Source organism: Colossoma macropomum, unplaced genomic scaffold (assembly GCF_904425465.1).
Source record: "Colossoma macropomum unplaced genomic scaffold, Colossoma_macropomum, whole genome shotgun sequence".
NCBI lineage: Eukaryota > Metazoa > Chordata > Actinopteri > Characiformes > Serrasalmidae > Colossoma > Colossoma macropomum.
In genome coordinates, this window is record NW_023494795.1 from 29,026,104 (window position 1) to 29,043,200 (window position 17,097).

Sequence of the window (17,097 nt, forward strand, 5' to 3'; positions counted from 1 at the left end):
TGTGGCATTTTTTACAGAATTAAATATAAAATGTAAAACAAACAATAAAATGTGTTATAACATTTGCACAGGCTCCATTTTGTTTTACATTGTTTCCACTATGATAAATTTAGCAAATGAACAGTAGTTATGTATCAAAATGTGCAGAAGTGTGTTCTCTGTAGAGGACGTGTTAACTTATGTAAATGTAATTTGACCAGGGGTGCACAAACTTTTGCAGGCAGCTGTAGTTGCACGACAAAATCTTGGCACCTCATGTCTAGTCAATATGTCTAATATTTGTAATGGAGTTGTTATAAGAAAAAGCATCTAAAAATAAGTAGCATTATGTAATATTATATTTCACATCAAACAAACAAGTAACCATGTCTGAGCATTCCCTGGCCAGACCTTTTGGCTTTAGTTTTAAGACTGACCTCTGCAGGTTCTCCGATAACACTGATCAGTACACAAGGTCTGATTCCACAACGAGGCCTGTGTGGATTATGGGATTTCTGGGTGCGTGCCCCCTCCCCAAAATCTGTCATTAGAATGATAATCTTCCCAAATCTTTGCTTCTCTTCCTGCTTATGATGCACAGGAGAAGCCGCTAAGCTAATTCTGCAGCTTATCTCATGTGTTCATTTGTGTGGGAAGCAGCCTCTGGATCTTTATCACTCTTTAGTACCTTAGCGTCTTTGTGGAAAGGCCAGATATGCCTGGCTAGTGTGTGTGCGTGCGTGTGTGTGTGTGAGTGTACGAGAGAAACAGCTGGCCGGCTGGCGCTGAGGGTCCCGGGCTAATCCTGTCAGTCTGCGGTATTTTAGGCCATCTGCTAATCCAGCGGTCGCATGCTCCAGCAGCTTCCTGCCACTGATATCACCCTCAAACAGCCCCGCTGAGGCTCCAGACACTGACCAGCCACTGCACACTGACCAGCCACTACAACGATTATTACACACACGACTACACATACAAACACACGCACACAGTCGCTCGCTAACTCATTCACTGTCATACACGTATACTCATAGTGATAAATGATGAAATTAATCATCATTAATGTAGAAATCCTCTCTCTCTCTATCTCTTACTGTGTCTCTGTCTGTTTCGTTTCTCTCTCTCTGCCTCAAAATAATATATAAATATATATAGTTTAGTTGTTTATTATTTATATACATATATACAAACACAATGACAAAAATGAAATGGTAACTTCATAGGAGAAAGAAAAAACATACTTTACTTTTAATGTCAGTCAATGGAACCAGACGTTTTTTCCAAGTTATTTTGGGCCATTTATTTTGGTCCATTCATCATGAAATTTACACATAATGTAAAGGGCAACAGGCATTTTCAAATTATTTGAAAACCTGAAAAACGTCAAAAATGGAGATACGAGTTTTGATCCTATGGCAGCGATATAAAATTTCATGATGAATGGCCCAATAGAAAATAGGAATGGTCCAAAACGACTTTGAATAAATAAGTTCTCCATTAACTTCGATTAAAGGTTACATTTTTTTCTTTCTCCTGTAAAGCTGACAACAGTGACAACATCAGTCTTAGAAGTTGGTTTAGTATTTATTGCTTTCTACAGTCTAAGTAATCCCAAACACATTCAGTGATGTTGAGGTCTGGACAAAAGCGGCTTCTTTGTTTGGTGTGTCTGTCTCCTTTTCTCAGTGAGGCTTCTTGACAGCTACACATTCTTTCAGACCCATATCGCTGAGTTGTCTTCTCACAGTGGAAGGATGGAGTGAAACTCCTGTGGATGTTTTCAGATCTGAAGAAGCTTGATTTTCTCCTCTCTCTCAAAGATGAGAGCTTTAAAGGCAGTTTATCTGATGGGGATAGTTTTGGTGTCTACCAGGTTTTGCACAGTTGTTAGGGGTCCCATTTTCTCTGTAGCATTTAATCATTTTTTGAACTTCAAATTTGAAAATTCTTTAGATTTTTTAACTTATTTTCCTTTGACTTTCTCTTTTCTTCTGCAAGTGGATTATCTTATATTATTATCTTACATTGGATTATGGATTATCTTATATTTTCTTTTATATATATATATATATATAAATAAATATATATATATATATATTTCATAAAATATTAAAATTCCTGTTGTTCATAAAATACTTGAGCTATTCGAAAGATCTAAAAATAGCTTTTGAAGATAAGTTTGTCATTTAACCCTCTATTGTGTTTGTATTTAGAGGCATAATTGTATAGATAAAATAACAAGTATTATGAAAAGTGATTCCAAAGTTTGAATGGTAGTGCATATATTTATATCTACACAATATTAAATATAGTAAAACAGGCAAATTATTAAAAATGTAGATTTTTTATGTTCTGTTTCTCTGTTTTTCATTCCCTCTCTTTCCTTTCGTTCCAGTTGACTTTATAGGTGGGTTTGACTCTTATGGTTACCAAGGACCACAGAAGACATCCCATTTGCAACTACAACCAATGTATATGTAAGTATGGAAATTAGCAGCTGTGAATTAGATCAGCTTCCTGAGATGTTCCTTTATTGCGACTCCTCCGCTTTCCTATCCAGTGGCACTTAAATCCCAGTGGCCACAGGCTTTTCTTATGGTTACACTGTTTTGACTTTGCTTGTGTTAAAAATCCAGCTACTGCGTGTCTGTATCCGTGGGGATACGATGAGCCCGGCTCGGGTCTCTACCTTCCTGCTTTGCCTTTGTTTGCGGATTTCATTTCCAGACTCGTGCACCATCTTGTTCAGAGTCATTCTCACTGTGTCTGGGTGCAGAGCGCTCTCTGTTTTGCTCCCTCAACACGAAACAGGCGTAATGGGGTATTGCTGCAGTGGGCAATGAGAGGAAGACAGCAGAACAAAACCCTCAGGAGTTCACTGTACAAATCAGTGAGAAATAATATCAGTGTCGGCCCGGCTCAGATAATAGCCTGGGTCAACATGTAGGAAGGCAGGACTGTTTGCTCACTCTCTGTTGACGGCTTAAATGTTTATGAGGACATGCGTGGATGCACAGAGGTGCTGTTGGTCGGTCTCTGTGAGATTTGAAAGGATTTGGTTTATTGACACTGATGTACTAGTGATAGGTTTATATATACTGAGTGTGCACTGCATCAGCTACAGTGCACCCAGTTATCTCAGAGAAAAAAACAGCAGCACTCTCAGACCAGAGCTTTGCCTTACAGGTTAAGTCTAGTTGATCCTAAGAAGTCCTAAGAACGGGATGAATTAAAGAGTCTCTTAAACAATGCATCAGATTGCTCATATCCCTGGAAATAAGATTACAAGTGTGTGTGTGTGTAGATGGTTAATGATTACCTGGCTGTTGATACCTAAATACATTATTAATATAGTATTAGACAAAGTACCTAAGTAAAGTATCTAAAATATACTTTTCTGTATTTTTTTTTAGGTAACAATTGTGTTAAATTAACATACTAACACATACATTAACATAAGTATATTTAATTGTAATCAACTTAAATTTGTTATTTAGAAGTATATTTAAAAACATGGTTTAAAAGTCATTGCTTTACTTTACTCAAGAGTGAAATTTCAAACATTTGTCGTGTTGTAAAATTTGTGTTTTAACAATTGCTTAAGTTAACTTCTTCATTGCTACGCAAGTTGTTCCAGTTTAGAAAAGAAAAGTAGGCATAGAAGATGTATTTCAAAATTACTTAAATATAATGTAAGTACATACGTTAGTACTGTTAGTACGTTAGTACATAAGTTATAATTTGTTTTTTCTAATAATATATTGATGTTTAATGTATTTAAGAGTATTAACTAATATCAAAATCTAAATTAGTTGGCTTGCAGTATAAGTAGTGCTGAAGTGTATCAGTATATCCAGTATATGTTTAGAATATATTTCAAGCATTATAACAGGCTATTTCTTTCTAAATAAAGTACTGATGGGACTGCTGAGTTTTCTCTTGTTGGTGCATATTTGTGTGTGCTTTAGAGAGTAACTTGGAAGTAAAGTAATGAGTAATTAGAATACTTTTTCCAAGACGTAATGAGAAAAGAAATGCCTTTACAGTTTGAAAGAAGTAATAAGTAATTTGTAACTACCAAAACACTTCCAGCAGGTCATGACCCACAATTTGAAATCAGATATGAAGAAACAGAGCGCTAAAATCTATTTGAGCTCTTTCTGCAGGCCCCCTAGTGGCCATTCCACCGGCAGAGTGGAAGTTGACTTGGATATTTTTAATTCATATTATCAAATAAAATATTTTCCCTATAATTCTGTCATCAGGTTAACTAGGACACTGTTGTCTCTCTATGTGTGAGTCTGTGTTGAGCTGTTAGCGAGCAATGGGGGGTGAAAGAGGAGGGGTGAGAACTCCCTGCTGTGAAAACAATTCACACGTCTCCACACAAAGAGTGCTGAGATAAAACAGACAACTGCAGCTTTCTTCATGTCAAACAATCCTGTACAAATAACACAATAAAATTGCATTTGAACACAATAAATGTTGACTTGTTTGCTCACCTAAAGAGAGGAAAAATTTCCACTGAACTGTATTCCATCAATGCTTAAACTGAGACCCTCCAAAACATGTAGAAACTACATTTATGGCTACTTTGAAAGAGGGTCAAACTGTATGTTCTTATCAGTGAACTAACTTGTTTCTTTGGCATTCTTTAGGGACTGTACATTAGGATTGGAGTTTACATTAAAGCAAACAAAGTGAGCTGAAGTTTGTCACTCAAATGTCGAAATCCTATTTATTGCGGCTGTTGTTTTTATCTACCACCATTAAAACGTAGCATTTAAACACAATAAAAGGCAAAAATGCAGTATATTTTCAGTTTTGTAAATCATACAGATTTCCAATGAAATGCATTCCATCTAGGTGACTGAAGAGAGTGTGCATAGATCTGAGGGACCTCCAAAACAGATGGAAATTACAGGTTATGGCTACTATGAAAAGGGGTTAAGTCTTTTTAAAGTTTTTGGAACTTTTAAGATGCTGTATTTATTATGGTTGGCTCAAGTCCATTTTAATTGCTTGACTTTTTTTTAAAACTCAAATTTTATTTGATTAATTGTCAAAATAATCAGTAGATTACTCGCTTACAAATATAATCATATATATATATATATATATATATATATATAAGTAATAATATAATATAATAATATAGTGACAGCCCTAAACCAAAGCTGGATTCACAGAAAATACACCCTGTAGTTGCAGGACGTACCTGATGTAAGATGAGGCAGCTTATGAAAATACAATGCATCTCTTGATTCCACTGATTGCATCATCCCGAGTCATCTCTGTGAAACAGCGCTGTGGATGGCACAGCTCATCTGATATGGAAACACATGGCAGGTGTTCAAAACGCGCCCGCCGCCAAGCCTGGCACATGAATGACATTGACGGTGATCTACCATCCTGAGCCAGGGCATTCCCTGCTGTCCCCTCAGGGAATGGGGGGCCACAGCTGAGCTGGAGCCAAGCCAGGGACGCGGAGCAGGGCAGGGTGGGACGGCCCATATGGCTTTAGAGAGAGGTGGGGGCAGGATGGCTCACCTTCAGGCTCTGTAATATTTGCCTGTGGAGAATGGCCCGATCCAAAGCGCTCTCATCCTGAACTGTGTGTGAGCTGACAAGAGCAAGGTGACGATGAAGAGCACACATGGAGCAGCCTCACTCAATCTGCACTCGCTACAGGGGAGGACACTCTGCCCAGGCTGATGGAGAGAGGGAGAAGCATGCTGGGAATTGTAGTCATTTGTAGTGCAGGGAAAATGAAGGTGAACATTGGCAGAGATTTTTCTGATAAATTCTTCATCTTCTCTTCTACCTCAGTTTGTGAATTTGACGTTCTATGAGGAAATATTGTGCTGAACATCTTGCCAAACTCTTTAAGTGCATATTTTTTGTTATTATGCTTAACCACATGATGCTTAACCAGTAATCAACCCTTTGAGGTCCATTATTGCACCAGCTGATTTTTGTTCACCTGGTGGTAACTTACAGGTGTGAATGGGGTCCATTGCATCTTGGAGATGCATTGTGAGCCGATTACTCAAATTACCTTTTTAGGTGGTCAAGGACACATATGACTAAAACATGTGTAGTGTCACGATTGGTCACGAATTGTGTATATGAAGCAAAAGGAAAACATAGTAAACATAACCTGCTTAAGAATGTGGCTTTGTTTAACAAGCAGTTCAGAAGATTGTTTGTCAGCCAACAGGCTTAAAAGTTTAAATATTTAATGAAGGATTACCTGTAATGCTGCATCATCAAAGCAAAAAGAAAAAAATATGCTTTTCCCTAGAATAGTGTTACTGACATCATATTTGCCTTGATATAGCAAATGATCTGTTCAGCGCAGTGCATATGCTCCACTCACAGCCTCTCCGCACAGGACACAATTACTGTTTTGGATCAGTGACAAATCATAATACAGTACTTTCCTCCAACTCCAAGATCCATCCATCCTTATCTGCAAGAAACATATGGATTAAAATCAGGATTAATAAGGATTCTAACTGTTCAGGACATGTAGAAAGTGTATTATTCTACACTTCACACTTCTGAATGCTCACCCCTTCTTATTTGTACAAGATGACTTGTTATTAAAGATGCACCGTGTTTGCCGTATTCAGAGTCTGTGTAAGGCTGGTTGACAGAACGGTACTTTTTGTTTCTTGGGTCTTTTTCCTTTGCAAATGTCAAAGTCTCCATCTCTAAAATGCAAAGGCTTTGCACACTATTATCTGTGTACATAGCACTATTCACTGCAGTCTGACTCAGTGGCATTATGAGGGCTTTATATTTCATTCATTTCGCAGTGTAAAAGTTGAGACGAATGCAGTATTGGAAAATGGAAAAGGTCATAAATTCAGTAATTAGATGGGAAGTTAGCAAAAGAAGCAGTTGAGCAAAACTGAATGGAGTGACCTGTACCTAAACAAAAACATATAGTGAGGTGATGTATGTGACTGCTCAGTGTGTTTGTCTGATTTAAATTCAAACTCAAATTAACAACAGAAACTCTGTCTTTTGTGTTCAGATTCACTCATTCTCATTATCATAGCTCATTCCTGCCAGGTAGAGGGGAAAGATCAGCTGTGTTTGTTTTCTCCTCTGTTTCTGGAAGAAGTTTACCAAAATTTTGTCTTAGTATCTCTAGATAATGATGTATTTTCTTAAAATAATGACATAGTATCTCAAAATAACACCTCATTTTATCGAAATATTGACTTAGTATCTCAAAATAATGAGATAATGAGATAATGAATAATGGTATCTCTAAATAATTGCATATTTTCTCAAAATATTGATTAAGTATCTCTAAATAATGATTTATTTTCTTAAAATATTCACTTGGTATGTCAAAAAGATTACTCATTTTCTCAAAATAATTCTTTAGTATCTCTAAATAATGACACATTTTTCAAATAATTGATCTAGTATCTCTGAATAATGACTAATTTTTCTCAAAATATTGACTCAGAATAATGATTTCCTAAAGTAATGACTTGGTATCTCTAAATAAGTACATATTTTCTCAAAATATTGACTTACTGTGTCAAATAATGACTTATTTTGTCAAAAAATCAATTAGTATCTCTAAATAATGACTTATTATCTCCAAATATTGAATTAGTATCTAAGAATAATGATTTTCTTTCCCAAACGAATGACTTGGTATCTCTAAATAATTACACATTTTCCCAAAATATTGACTTAGCATGGAATAAGCACTTAGATTGATCAAATAAGTATCTTGTATCTTGTGAGTTATTATCTCAAAGTCTTGGGAAAATAAGTCTTTATTTTGAGATGTTAGATCAATGTTTTGACAAACTGCTGCCAGGAACTGGAGAAAAAACATAGATTTGTTTTCTACTCTACCTGACAGGAATAGATCTCCATACCAGCCTGTATTACTGTCATATAGTTAAACAAAGAGTGCCTGATACTGAGCTACCCAGTATAAAGCAGTGGTTCCCAACCTGGTCCTCAGGGCCTCTTAGAGGGCCTCCTAGATAGTCCATGTTTTTCTATGTGTTGCAAATTGGGTTGCTGCAAAAATTTAGACTGTCTGCGGGCCCTGAGCACCAGGTTGGGAACCACTGGTCTAAGGTTTTACCTTATTATCCAAAGATCCTGTGGACCAAAAAAAGGCACTAATTATTAGCATTAATATTGGCTGATACTGATAATATAACACTAATCAGCCGATATTATCAGGCAACCAATGTACCACTGTGTCTGAGTGGGTCTAGTCTGAATGTGTTATTTTATCCCTTGTGCTGACTCTGTATGTGATATCTGATATCTAATACCTAGTTGTATTTTGTTTCAGCATGTTTGTGTAGCTTCTGACCTTGGGTAACACTAACGCTTCATCTTTTCTCTTCTTGTGTTTCCTCTACAGGTCAAAGTAACAAGGACAACTGCCTTATGAACCAATCAAATAGAAAAAAAAAACTGCTGTTTTATCATTTTGTCTTTCTACGTAATTTGTCTTAATATGATAGTGTCTTACGAACTGTCGGAGGAACACAAGACGTGGCACTTTAACCTCAAAGGCTGGAAAAACCGACACGCACTGGATTTCCCCACACTGGAGCATCTTAGCCTGGCACTTCCTGTCTGGAGCCCCTGCTGGCCTGGCTTTGGCTTATCAGCAGGCGCAAGAGAGCCCCCCTGTGGTGAGGACGCTTTCTGCAGTTTCCTCCCTGCCTCCATAGAAGAAGCAAAAGAGTCATATTGAAGGAGCAGATTGCATCGATCTCTGAGGATTTCAGCAGGGAGATAGAAGAGAAAAGCCAGCCATGCACTGAATGAACTCACCTGATGCTGGAGAATATCTCTACATTCTGTAATACTGAAATACTCCCCACTTTAAAGAATGTCCAATACAGTCACCTGATGTAGTGCTGACACCTGGAACGAATTAAGAAGGAGAATCATACATGTGTGTTTACAGATGGTTATTCTGGGCCACTGGGATACCATGGAACTAATTCATCACAGATCACAGGGGTTAACATAATTTCTCAAGTTTTATTATGTAATAACTGTATTCCGAATTTGTTTTTTTTGTTTTTTTTAAATCTGTATTATGGATGTATTTGTCTTGAAAGTGCCAAGAACACGTTACTTAGAAACTCAATATCAGAAGCTGCCCAGAGATTCATATTTTACAACAGCAGTCAAAAATATCTATCATTTCATCCGTTTAAAAGTCGTCTTCAGATCGACCGTATTTGTTTGCATGAGGTGTCATGTTGCATATTTAATCTGTGACAGCAGGAAATAGGCCCCAGCCTTGGCGGAGCGAGCAGCTGCCCTTTCTACAGCTGTCTCCAGCTTCTAAAGGTTATGTGAATATTGTGCTTTTTTCTTTTTTTAATTTTTTTTTTCTAAAACAAGTGTTCGGTCTCGTTAAGAAGAAAAACGAAGAGAAAAACATATGTACCCTCTTTCTATCTGAAGCTTTTTTTAACACGTGTGCCAGTGTTCACTCTTTTTCTAGTAGACTAATAATTTATGTTGTGAAGGTGGGCCGTTCTTTTTAAATGTACATAGACACGAGGGAAACCTTGGGGGGGGGGGAACATAAAGCTGCGCTGTTTTGATAGTGTGCCGTGGGAGGAGTTGTGAGTGAATGTGCGTGTGCTGTAGAGTTTGTGCTGTGGCTGAAATGTGCTTTGTGTAATGGCCATTTGCAAGAACCCATGAGCAACCGTAAAGCCTCCATGCTTTCTCTCCAGGACCATAGGCCTAGAACCGCAAATAGAACTGCGCTCGTTTGTCCATTAGATAAGTTGTTTACAATGTAGAGCTATTCAATTCTTTTATTACCACTAATAGAACATGTACTGTATGGGCTTTCTGTAACCAGTCGCTCTTAGGCCGTCCTCGTAAATGAATACAAAGAAATGAGTTTCCTTTTTTAGCTGCACTTTCAATTACCCATAATATCTCTAGATCCTTCATCTTATATTAAACCCTTTGATGATACATGAAAGTGTGAAACATCTTCATTTGGGTCAGGCTATTACGCCGAAATGGGAGGAAGAAAACACAAAAATCGACACCCTACAATACTCATTTTAACATGCCCTCATTATGCCTCACCATTTTGCTGAGCAGGACTTGCCGAGAAATCATCGCAACCTGTCGCAATTCCCTTTTTAACCCCCCCAAACCATTTTCGGACTGTTTTACAAGAAATCGCATTGAAATTTGTTTAATTCTCATCATTTCTAACCCACAACATTTGATTTGCCATGTTCAGACTTGGTTATAGGTAGCAAGCTAATCCCTCTGTTATACACAACTGCTTATTACTTTACTCTGCTAGCTTGCTAGTTAGTAAGCTAAAAGCTATGCAGCAAACAACAACAAAACGAAAGGCAATACACCACAATTCTAAAGCAAAGCTTATAGACAGCTGGAGCAACTGGTTACAAAATATATGTATGTTATGCTTAAATTTCTCAAACATTTTTCTTCACAAAGTTTGCCAGCTAATTAGCTCAGTGATGCCAGCCTAGCCAAGGGCAAGTGAGAAGTTTTTGACCTCGAAAAAGGAAAAAATCAATTTGAACACCCCTTGAACGTGTAATTCCCACTCAGCAATTCTCAAGAGCTCTGAGTTCTCTAAGTTTATACATGGTGTCATTTCAACGTGGCAGCGCCCAACAAAGGAATAACGGCATGTTTTAAGCTTTATGAGTGGTTTTAAAAGCTTTTTATTCACATACAGCAGCCAAGCAAGTGCTAGCTGACTATGACCCTCCATTTTCCCACTTCTAAGAGCTAAAGTTGCACAAACACTTTAAAGTTGGAAAATTCCAGACTCCCTGTTTTTAGGAATGCAGCATGATTTGCATCACGATGCCCTTGTGCTGTGAGTGACCACTGTTGTCACATACAGTCGTATGCCAAAGTTTGAACACCCCTAACAAGTTATGATGTTGAATCAACAATGTTGTTTTAATTTTCTAAGTGAAAATAAATGAACACATCTTCAAGGAATGTGGCATTTTTCTGCGAATGTTAGTGCCCAAGAGTTTCACTGGAAAAAAATAGAACATAAAACATAAAATGGACCATAATATTTGCACAGCTGCATTTTTATGTTTAATTTTTTATTATAGGTACATAAATTCATGAAATAAACAATACTTGTGTATTATGTGTGTTCGCTCTAGAGGATGTGTTCACTTATTTTCACAAAATCAACAACATGTATCGTTTGACCAGAGGAACACAAACTTTTGCATAGGACTGAGTGTTGACTTGACGCTGGCGTGGGCATGTTAAAAAGTATTGGAACGGGGCCCTGACGCCCACATCTTTTTTGAAAACAGATAACAAAATACGTAACTCTACTGCGTATTTGCCTACCTTTTGATAAACAAGTCTTTAATGAGCATCCCTATAAATGTTTGGGTGCAGATAAATGTGTGGCCGGAAATAAAATGCTGTATGGGTGTAAGGTCTTTAGGGAAAGTGCCTGATACAACATCCTGTTAACATTCCAATAAATAATAACCTGCCCTCCTCCACACAGTTTGCCAGTTAGTAAATAGGCCCACATGGGCATATTTCATCACACCCCTCATGAATTGCACTGGCAAAGCTATGCAGCTTTGATGATTAATAAAGATATTGTAGCAGCACCACTTTTCAGGCCTTATTGGCTAATAATTCCCCACAGTCATCCTTCACGGCTGCACAGCTTTCCCCTGGTGCTCCGGACTGAATATGAATATGCTAGCTGCTAGGTTGAATTAGCGTCTTTAAGAGAGATCAGAGTGAGTATTGTTCTGTGTTCTGTCTTTGAAATGAAATGTCAAAGCGACAGAGGCTCAGCATTGTTTTTGAAAGCTGAATTTACGGTGTTCACTTTATTACCAGGCCCATAAACGCTCACATCAGCCTGACCGCCGCGCGGGTCGGATTGCATTTCTTCTCAAAGACTTCTGTAAATACATCACTGTTTCAAACATGGTGCTTGATTAGTCTTAACATGTTGATGCTGTGGCAGGATGGAGTGGAGGCTGAGAACCTGCCAATCATCACTCTGCTGGCTGAACCCAGTCATGCCCTCGATCAGTATGTGTTTAAAAAACATGAATCGGTAGGTCAAATCGAGTTCAGCTCCTTCAGATGATCTTGCATGTTGCTTCTCCCCGGTTTATACGGACGCCGCCCTGGCAAGCTGATGTTTACCATCCCGGGTTGTAAATAAATGTTTTTTTAAAAACCCGCTGAGATATCTTTGTGAGATATACGGAACGTCCTGTGCTTAAACTAGTCTAAATTTTGACGACTTCGTAATAGTATATGAGAAGGTCTAATTCTGTTTTCAGTGGTCACATTGAGGTGTGTGGTATTCTATTAACAGCTAATACACATTCTAGAGCTATTATCATAGTATTCCTAGGCCATAAATCTCCAATTCAGTGCTCCAGAACCTTTAGCCAGTCCACATTATTGTTCATTTCCTACTGTGTGTGCAGGTAATCAGCACTTTATAGCTCCTGACTGTCCAGCTCCAGTGTGTGAAACCGGTGTAACAACGTAGATGGACTGGCTGAAGGTTCCTGAAGGCTGGATTTGGATTCTGTACCAGGGCACCATTCAGGCTGTAATGACTGGGTTCAGTGCTGACTTCAACTTTTAAATAGACTTTAGCTTTTTTCTATTTCTTTTACTTTACAGAAATGACTGTAAATATAATAAGAATAAAAACACAGTGGAGAAAAACAGTGTGTCTTTGGATTCATTTGCTTGGGAAACAGTCTGAAATAGTGAGCCCTCCTGCTGCTTATGAAATAACCAACAGTAGCATGATGTACAGTAAAGTGCAAGTGTAGTAATGACTATTTCCACATAAACATGTGCCCAGCAGCCCTGTTAGCTCATATGCGGTGCTAATGATGAAGTCCTGTTGTGTCTTCACCTTGCATATCTGAACAAGCTGTTCTTGGTATTTATTACTGCCGAAACGTGACTATTTGAGCTAGGCCTTCAGTTCAAACCATGAATGTCAACACTCTGTCAAGAAAACAAGAAAGCACCCTTATGAACTTTCTAATATTATATTAGCACGAAGCTAACGCTGGTGCACATAAACATTTTTCAGCCGTTCTAGATTAAACAGATGTTTGCAGCATGTAAAAGACATTTGATGTTTTATCTGAAGCTTGTAACAGACATTAACATGCATTTTGCCTTGTGTGTAGCAGTATTACTCCTGCAGTAAAGAGCCTTAGCACAGAACTGCTGTTTCCAAATTCTAAGGACTGACTGAAAGATGGTTAGACTATGACTCGTATTCGTGGTGAGTGATGTAGCTAAAGCTGTGCCTAAAAACTCAAACGTTAGAATGCTATATATACTACACACACTGAGGAATGTGTTAACCCCTTAAGGCCCACCAACAGGCCCAAAGTTGTATTACACACTTCTATAACCTAAGAATAGCTCAGCCAGTTTGATATGAAGTCCCTGTGGTCACTAAATAATAAGCACTAGTACGTAATAAGTCTGTGTATGTAAGTAATACTGTGTAGTATGCTAAAGTGATGTTTTTTCTCACCAAACTGGTCCCCTCTTGTAAATCAAACCATGACTGATTGATTTCACTATTGCTTCCTAAATATTGTCGCTATCCAAAGAAAAACTTGTATCTACAAAATACTAACTTTACAGGAGAAGGCAAAATCATTCTTAACGTTCAGTGTAAGTTAACATAAAGAGGTTTTAATCCACATTATTTTGGAGCATTTGTAGAAAATGCAGTGTAGAAAATGTAAAAATGTTTTAGTTTACTAGCTAGCTGGCATCAGTCATCTTTAGCTCCATGAAAAAGCTCTTAAAAGCTTTTAAAGGAGCTAAAAGGAGCTCCTAAGATGGCATGATGATCAAATATATTGATATTTTAATATATTGAGGCCATGAGTTAAGTTTCTCATGGCCAAAAAATAATATATTGAGGTATTTAACTGAATTTGTGGCTTCAGTATATTAACTTGTGTCCACGAGATACTTAACATGTGGCCTCAATTTATTAATTAGTCACCACGCCATGATGATCACTATGTCACCTTAGGGGGTCTGAAGCTTTTGAACATAAACAAAACAGAAATAAAATGCTGCTTAATTGTACATGTTTAAATGTACTTTTCTATTATCTTACCATTTCTTATATCTGTACAGTGTTGTTTGCATTTATAGCTTTTTTCCTCCATCCTGATGAAAATGGTCCAATGATTTCAATTCAGTATTGAACAATCAAACAAACAAATGTTTGAAACAGTGTACTAAAATTTAAAACCGAGACTCTTCTTGGTTCAGTCTGAGCTAAAACAATCTCTGGAGTATATAATTAGAGGCCTATAGAATCTAGACATCAACACATCAAACTGAATCTTTTCCTCAGAATCAAAAAACCGTATCGTATCACCCCTAGTATTTCCTGTCTTATACTAATGGTGAAAAACTTGAAGCTTGTGAGCATTTACATTTGTTCTACTCTATGGACTTGCTACATAATGACCATTTGTGCATATGAGTGTCATCAGTGAGCAAGTTGGTGAAAGCATCTTCTCCTCTGAGAAAAACCTTCAGAGCAGATGGTAACTGGTTCCATTTCTGTTATGCCCAATAATACAGCCGGATCAGTGCCAGGCTCAGAGCTTTGGTCATTTTTATAGTTTCTTTTTACATTTCCAGGCCTTCTGTTTCAACATTGCCACCAACTGGACTGCCTGTATAGCTAATTGGTCTGATAAAAATATGGCTGGAAAAAGAGTTGCTATTAGCCAAGTATTAGACTGAATCCAGCACAGAACAACAGTCTTGTAGGGTTTTGCACTTATTGGCAAACAGAGTTTTATATCATACCAAAAAAGGTTCTCTGAAACCTTTTTGGTGCTTTATAGAACCAACAAAAGGTTGTCCATCCTGAAACTATTTGTCATGGTTGTATATCCAACTACTGCTTTCACTCACCCTTAAAAAGTGCCCTTTTCACGGGTGTAGTATCCCCTACACTGACAAAGCTATAATAACACATCCCTCCTGTCTGAGCACTTTTATGCACTTGGCAGGTGTGCTTTTGATCACATTACTGAACATCACTCCCTTTCTTAGGTTTAGCTATAATTGGAACTCATTGTAATCCAAACCACTGGGACTCTGTGGCTGTAAATAGTAAACAAAGGCCGGCCTCTGGACACAACACAGAGCCTGCTCGCTCTGCAACAGAAATCAGGCTCTTTAGGTATCTCAAGATAATGGCTGATTTCCTCGAAATAATGCCCTACTATATCAAATGAATGACTTAGTATCTCATAATAATTACCGCTTTTTACTTTATTTGTGAATATATTTTTATTCAAGATTTTTGTGTCACACGAGGTGGCACATTGGCAAACTGGGTACTCTTATCGCCTCACAGCAAGAAGGGTCTGGGTTTGATTCCCTGGCCGGGCAACCAGGGTCCTTTCAGTGTGGAGTTTGCATGTTCTCCTGTTTGTATGGGTTTCTTCCGGGTTTCATCCCACAGTCCAAAGACATGCAGTCAGGTGAATTGGAGATGTTTAATGGACCCTAGGTGTGTTTGTATTACACAAAAAACCAGAACAAACACACAGCACTGATGTACACAATCTTCAAATAATAAACATTCTCACACACTGCTCAGTCCTTCAAACGGAACATTTTAAAGCATTTCCTTAACAAAAGTAATAGCATTAGATCAGCGGTGCACAACTCCAGTCCTGGAGGGCCGGTGTCCAGCACAGTTCGGTGATTTACCTGCTTCAACGCACGATTACACTTACCTGTTAATTGCCAGGTTAAGTGGGTGGACACCAGCCCTCCAGGACTGGAGTTGTGCACCCCTGCATTAGATCGATGTTCCACAGCGATCACTCTTGGTGTAACCTGGCGGTGGTCCTCTCCAGAGTGAGCACATCCAATAGGAAATGTAAAAGTATAGATTTTAGTGAAACACTAGACTCTGCACAGAACTTTAAAATTGCCTGTTGGATGCTGTGGAAAAGGCCTTTAAAATGTTCTTTTGATGGAAATTTAAACTGAGTACTGAGTGGCCTCCAGGTAAAAATAGAGCTGGACATGAAGGAAGATCTTTTTCAGAGAGCAAAGATGACAAAGTGTTTCATGGCACCTCCATACTTTTTTGAAATGTTTCCAAAAATCTTATGAGAATAAGCCATTATTTCAAGATTTAGTCAATATTTTAAAAAAGGCAATATTTTGTCTGCTGGGAATAGTCTTCCATGTCTTGCTGTAAAAAGCAGTTCTGATGCTGTTGCATTGAACTGTTTGGAGAATAAATCTCTGACCTCACAATTCAGTTTTATTACAAATGTTTAGAAAGAAAAAGTAATGAAATTTGAAAGTTTACCATGATTTGATTCCTGATGGTTATTTTGGTGAGATTCAGAATTATTAAAAAAAAAAATACAGTGAAAACAGGGCTCCCTAGTGGAGCAAGCATCTAAGCTAGGAAGCTTGGAAGATTGCAAGTTCAATACATGGCGATGCTGCAGCCATCCATGACCAGGAGAGTGCTGAGCTTGGCAACATCATGTGATACCTAGCTAGCAGAAGGAAACTGGGCACGACTAAATTGGGTGAAATACAAAAAAAATTTTTAAACAAACAAACAAACAAACAAAAAATACACTGAACACACAAATGTGAGCGGGAAAGATGTTTATACTAGTAGAATATAGACTAAACAATGCAACTACCTTCTGCTTACATTTGAAAACAGCCAGAGATACCTTGCAGCTAATACAGTTAAAATCAATCAGTGCGTTTACATGCACCCAATAATCTGATCATAATCAGATTTTTTGTAGTTATCTGATTATTCAAATAGTCATGTAAACAGCACACTCTGATTTCTTAGATTTGACTAAGGTCTAGACATCTGATTAGGGAATCTGATAAAGAGAGCTGGATTTTAGCTCAGTAATCAGATTTCTCAGTGCATGTATACTCGTACTCCGATTTCTTTCGGATTTCTCAGTCTGTGTGAAATCAGACTGCAGTACCAGAAATAAGCAAGCAGAGCTGCCATGAGAT

At 37.9% G+C, this 17,097-nt stretch overlaps 1 protein-coding gene across 1 annotated transcript in view; it reads left to right on the forward strand.

The window, feature by feature from the left end:
- The window catches only part of nkain2 (sodium/potassium transporting ATPase interacting 2), a 249,044-nt gene extending 236,305 nt beyond the window's left edge, over positions 1-12,739 (forward strand). Inside the window, exons 6-7 of the mRNA XM_036582117.1 lie at positions 2,375-2,456; positions 8,393-12,739. Of these exons, the coding sequence (XP_036438010.1) occupies positions 2,375-2,456; positions 8,393-8,402 (92 nt within the window). The 3' untranslated portion in view covers positions 8,403-12,739. The remainder of the gene's footprint in view (positions 1-2,374; positions 2,457-8,392) is intronic.
- Positions 12,740-17,097: the final 4,358 nt, after the last annotated feature.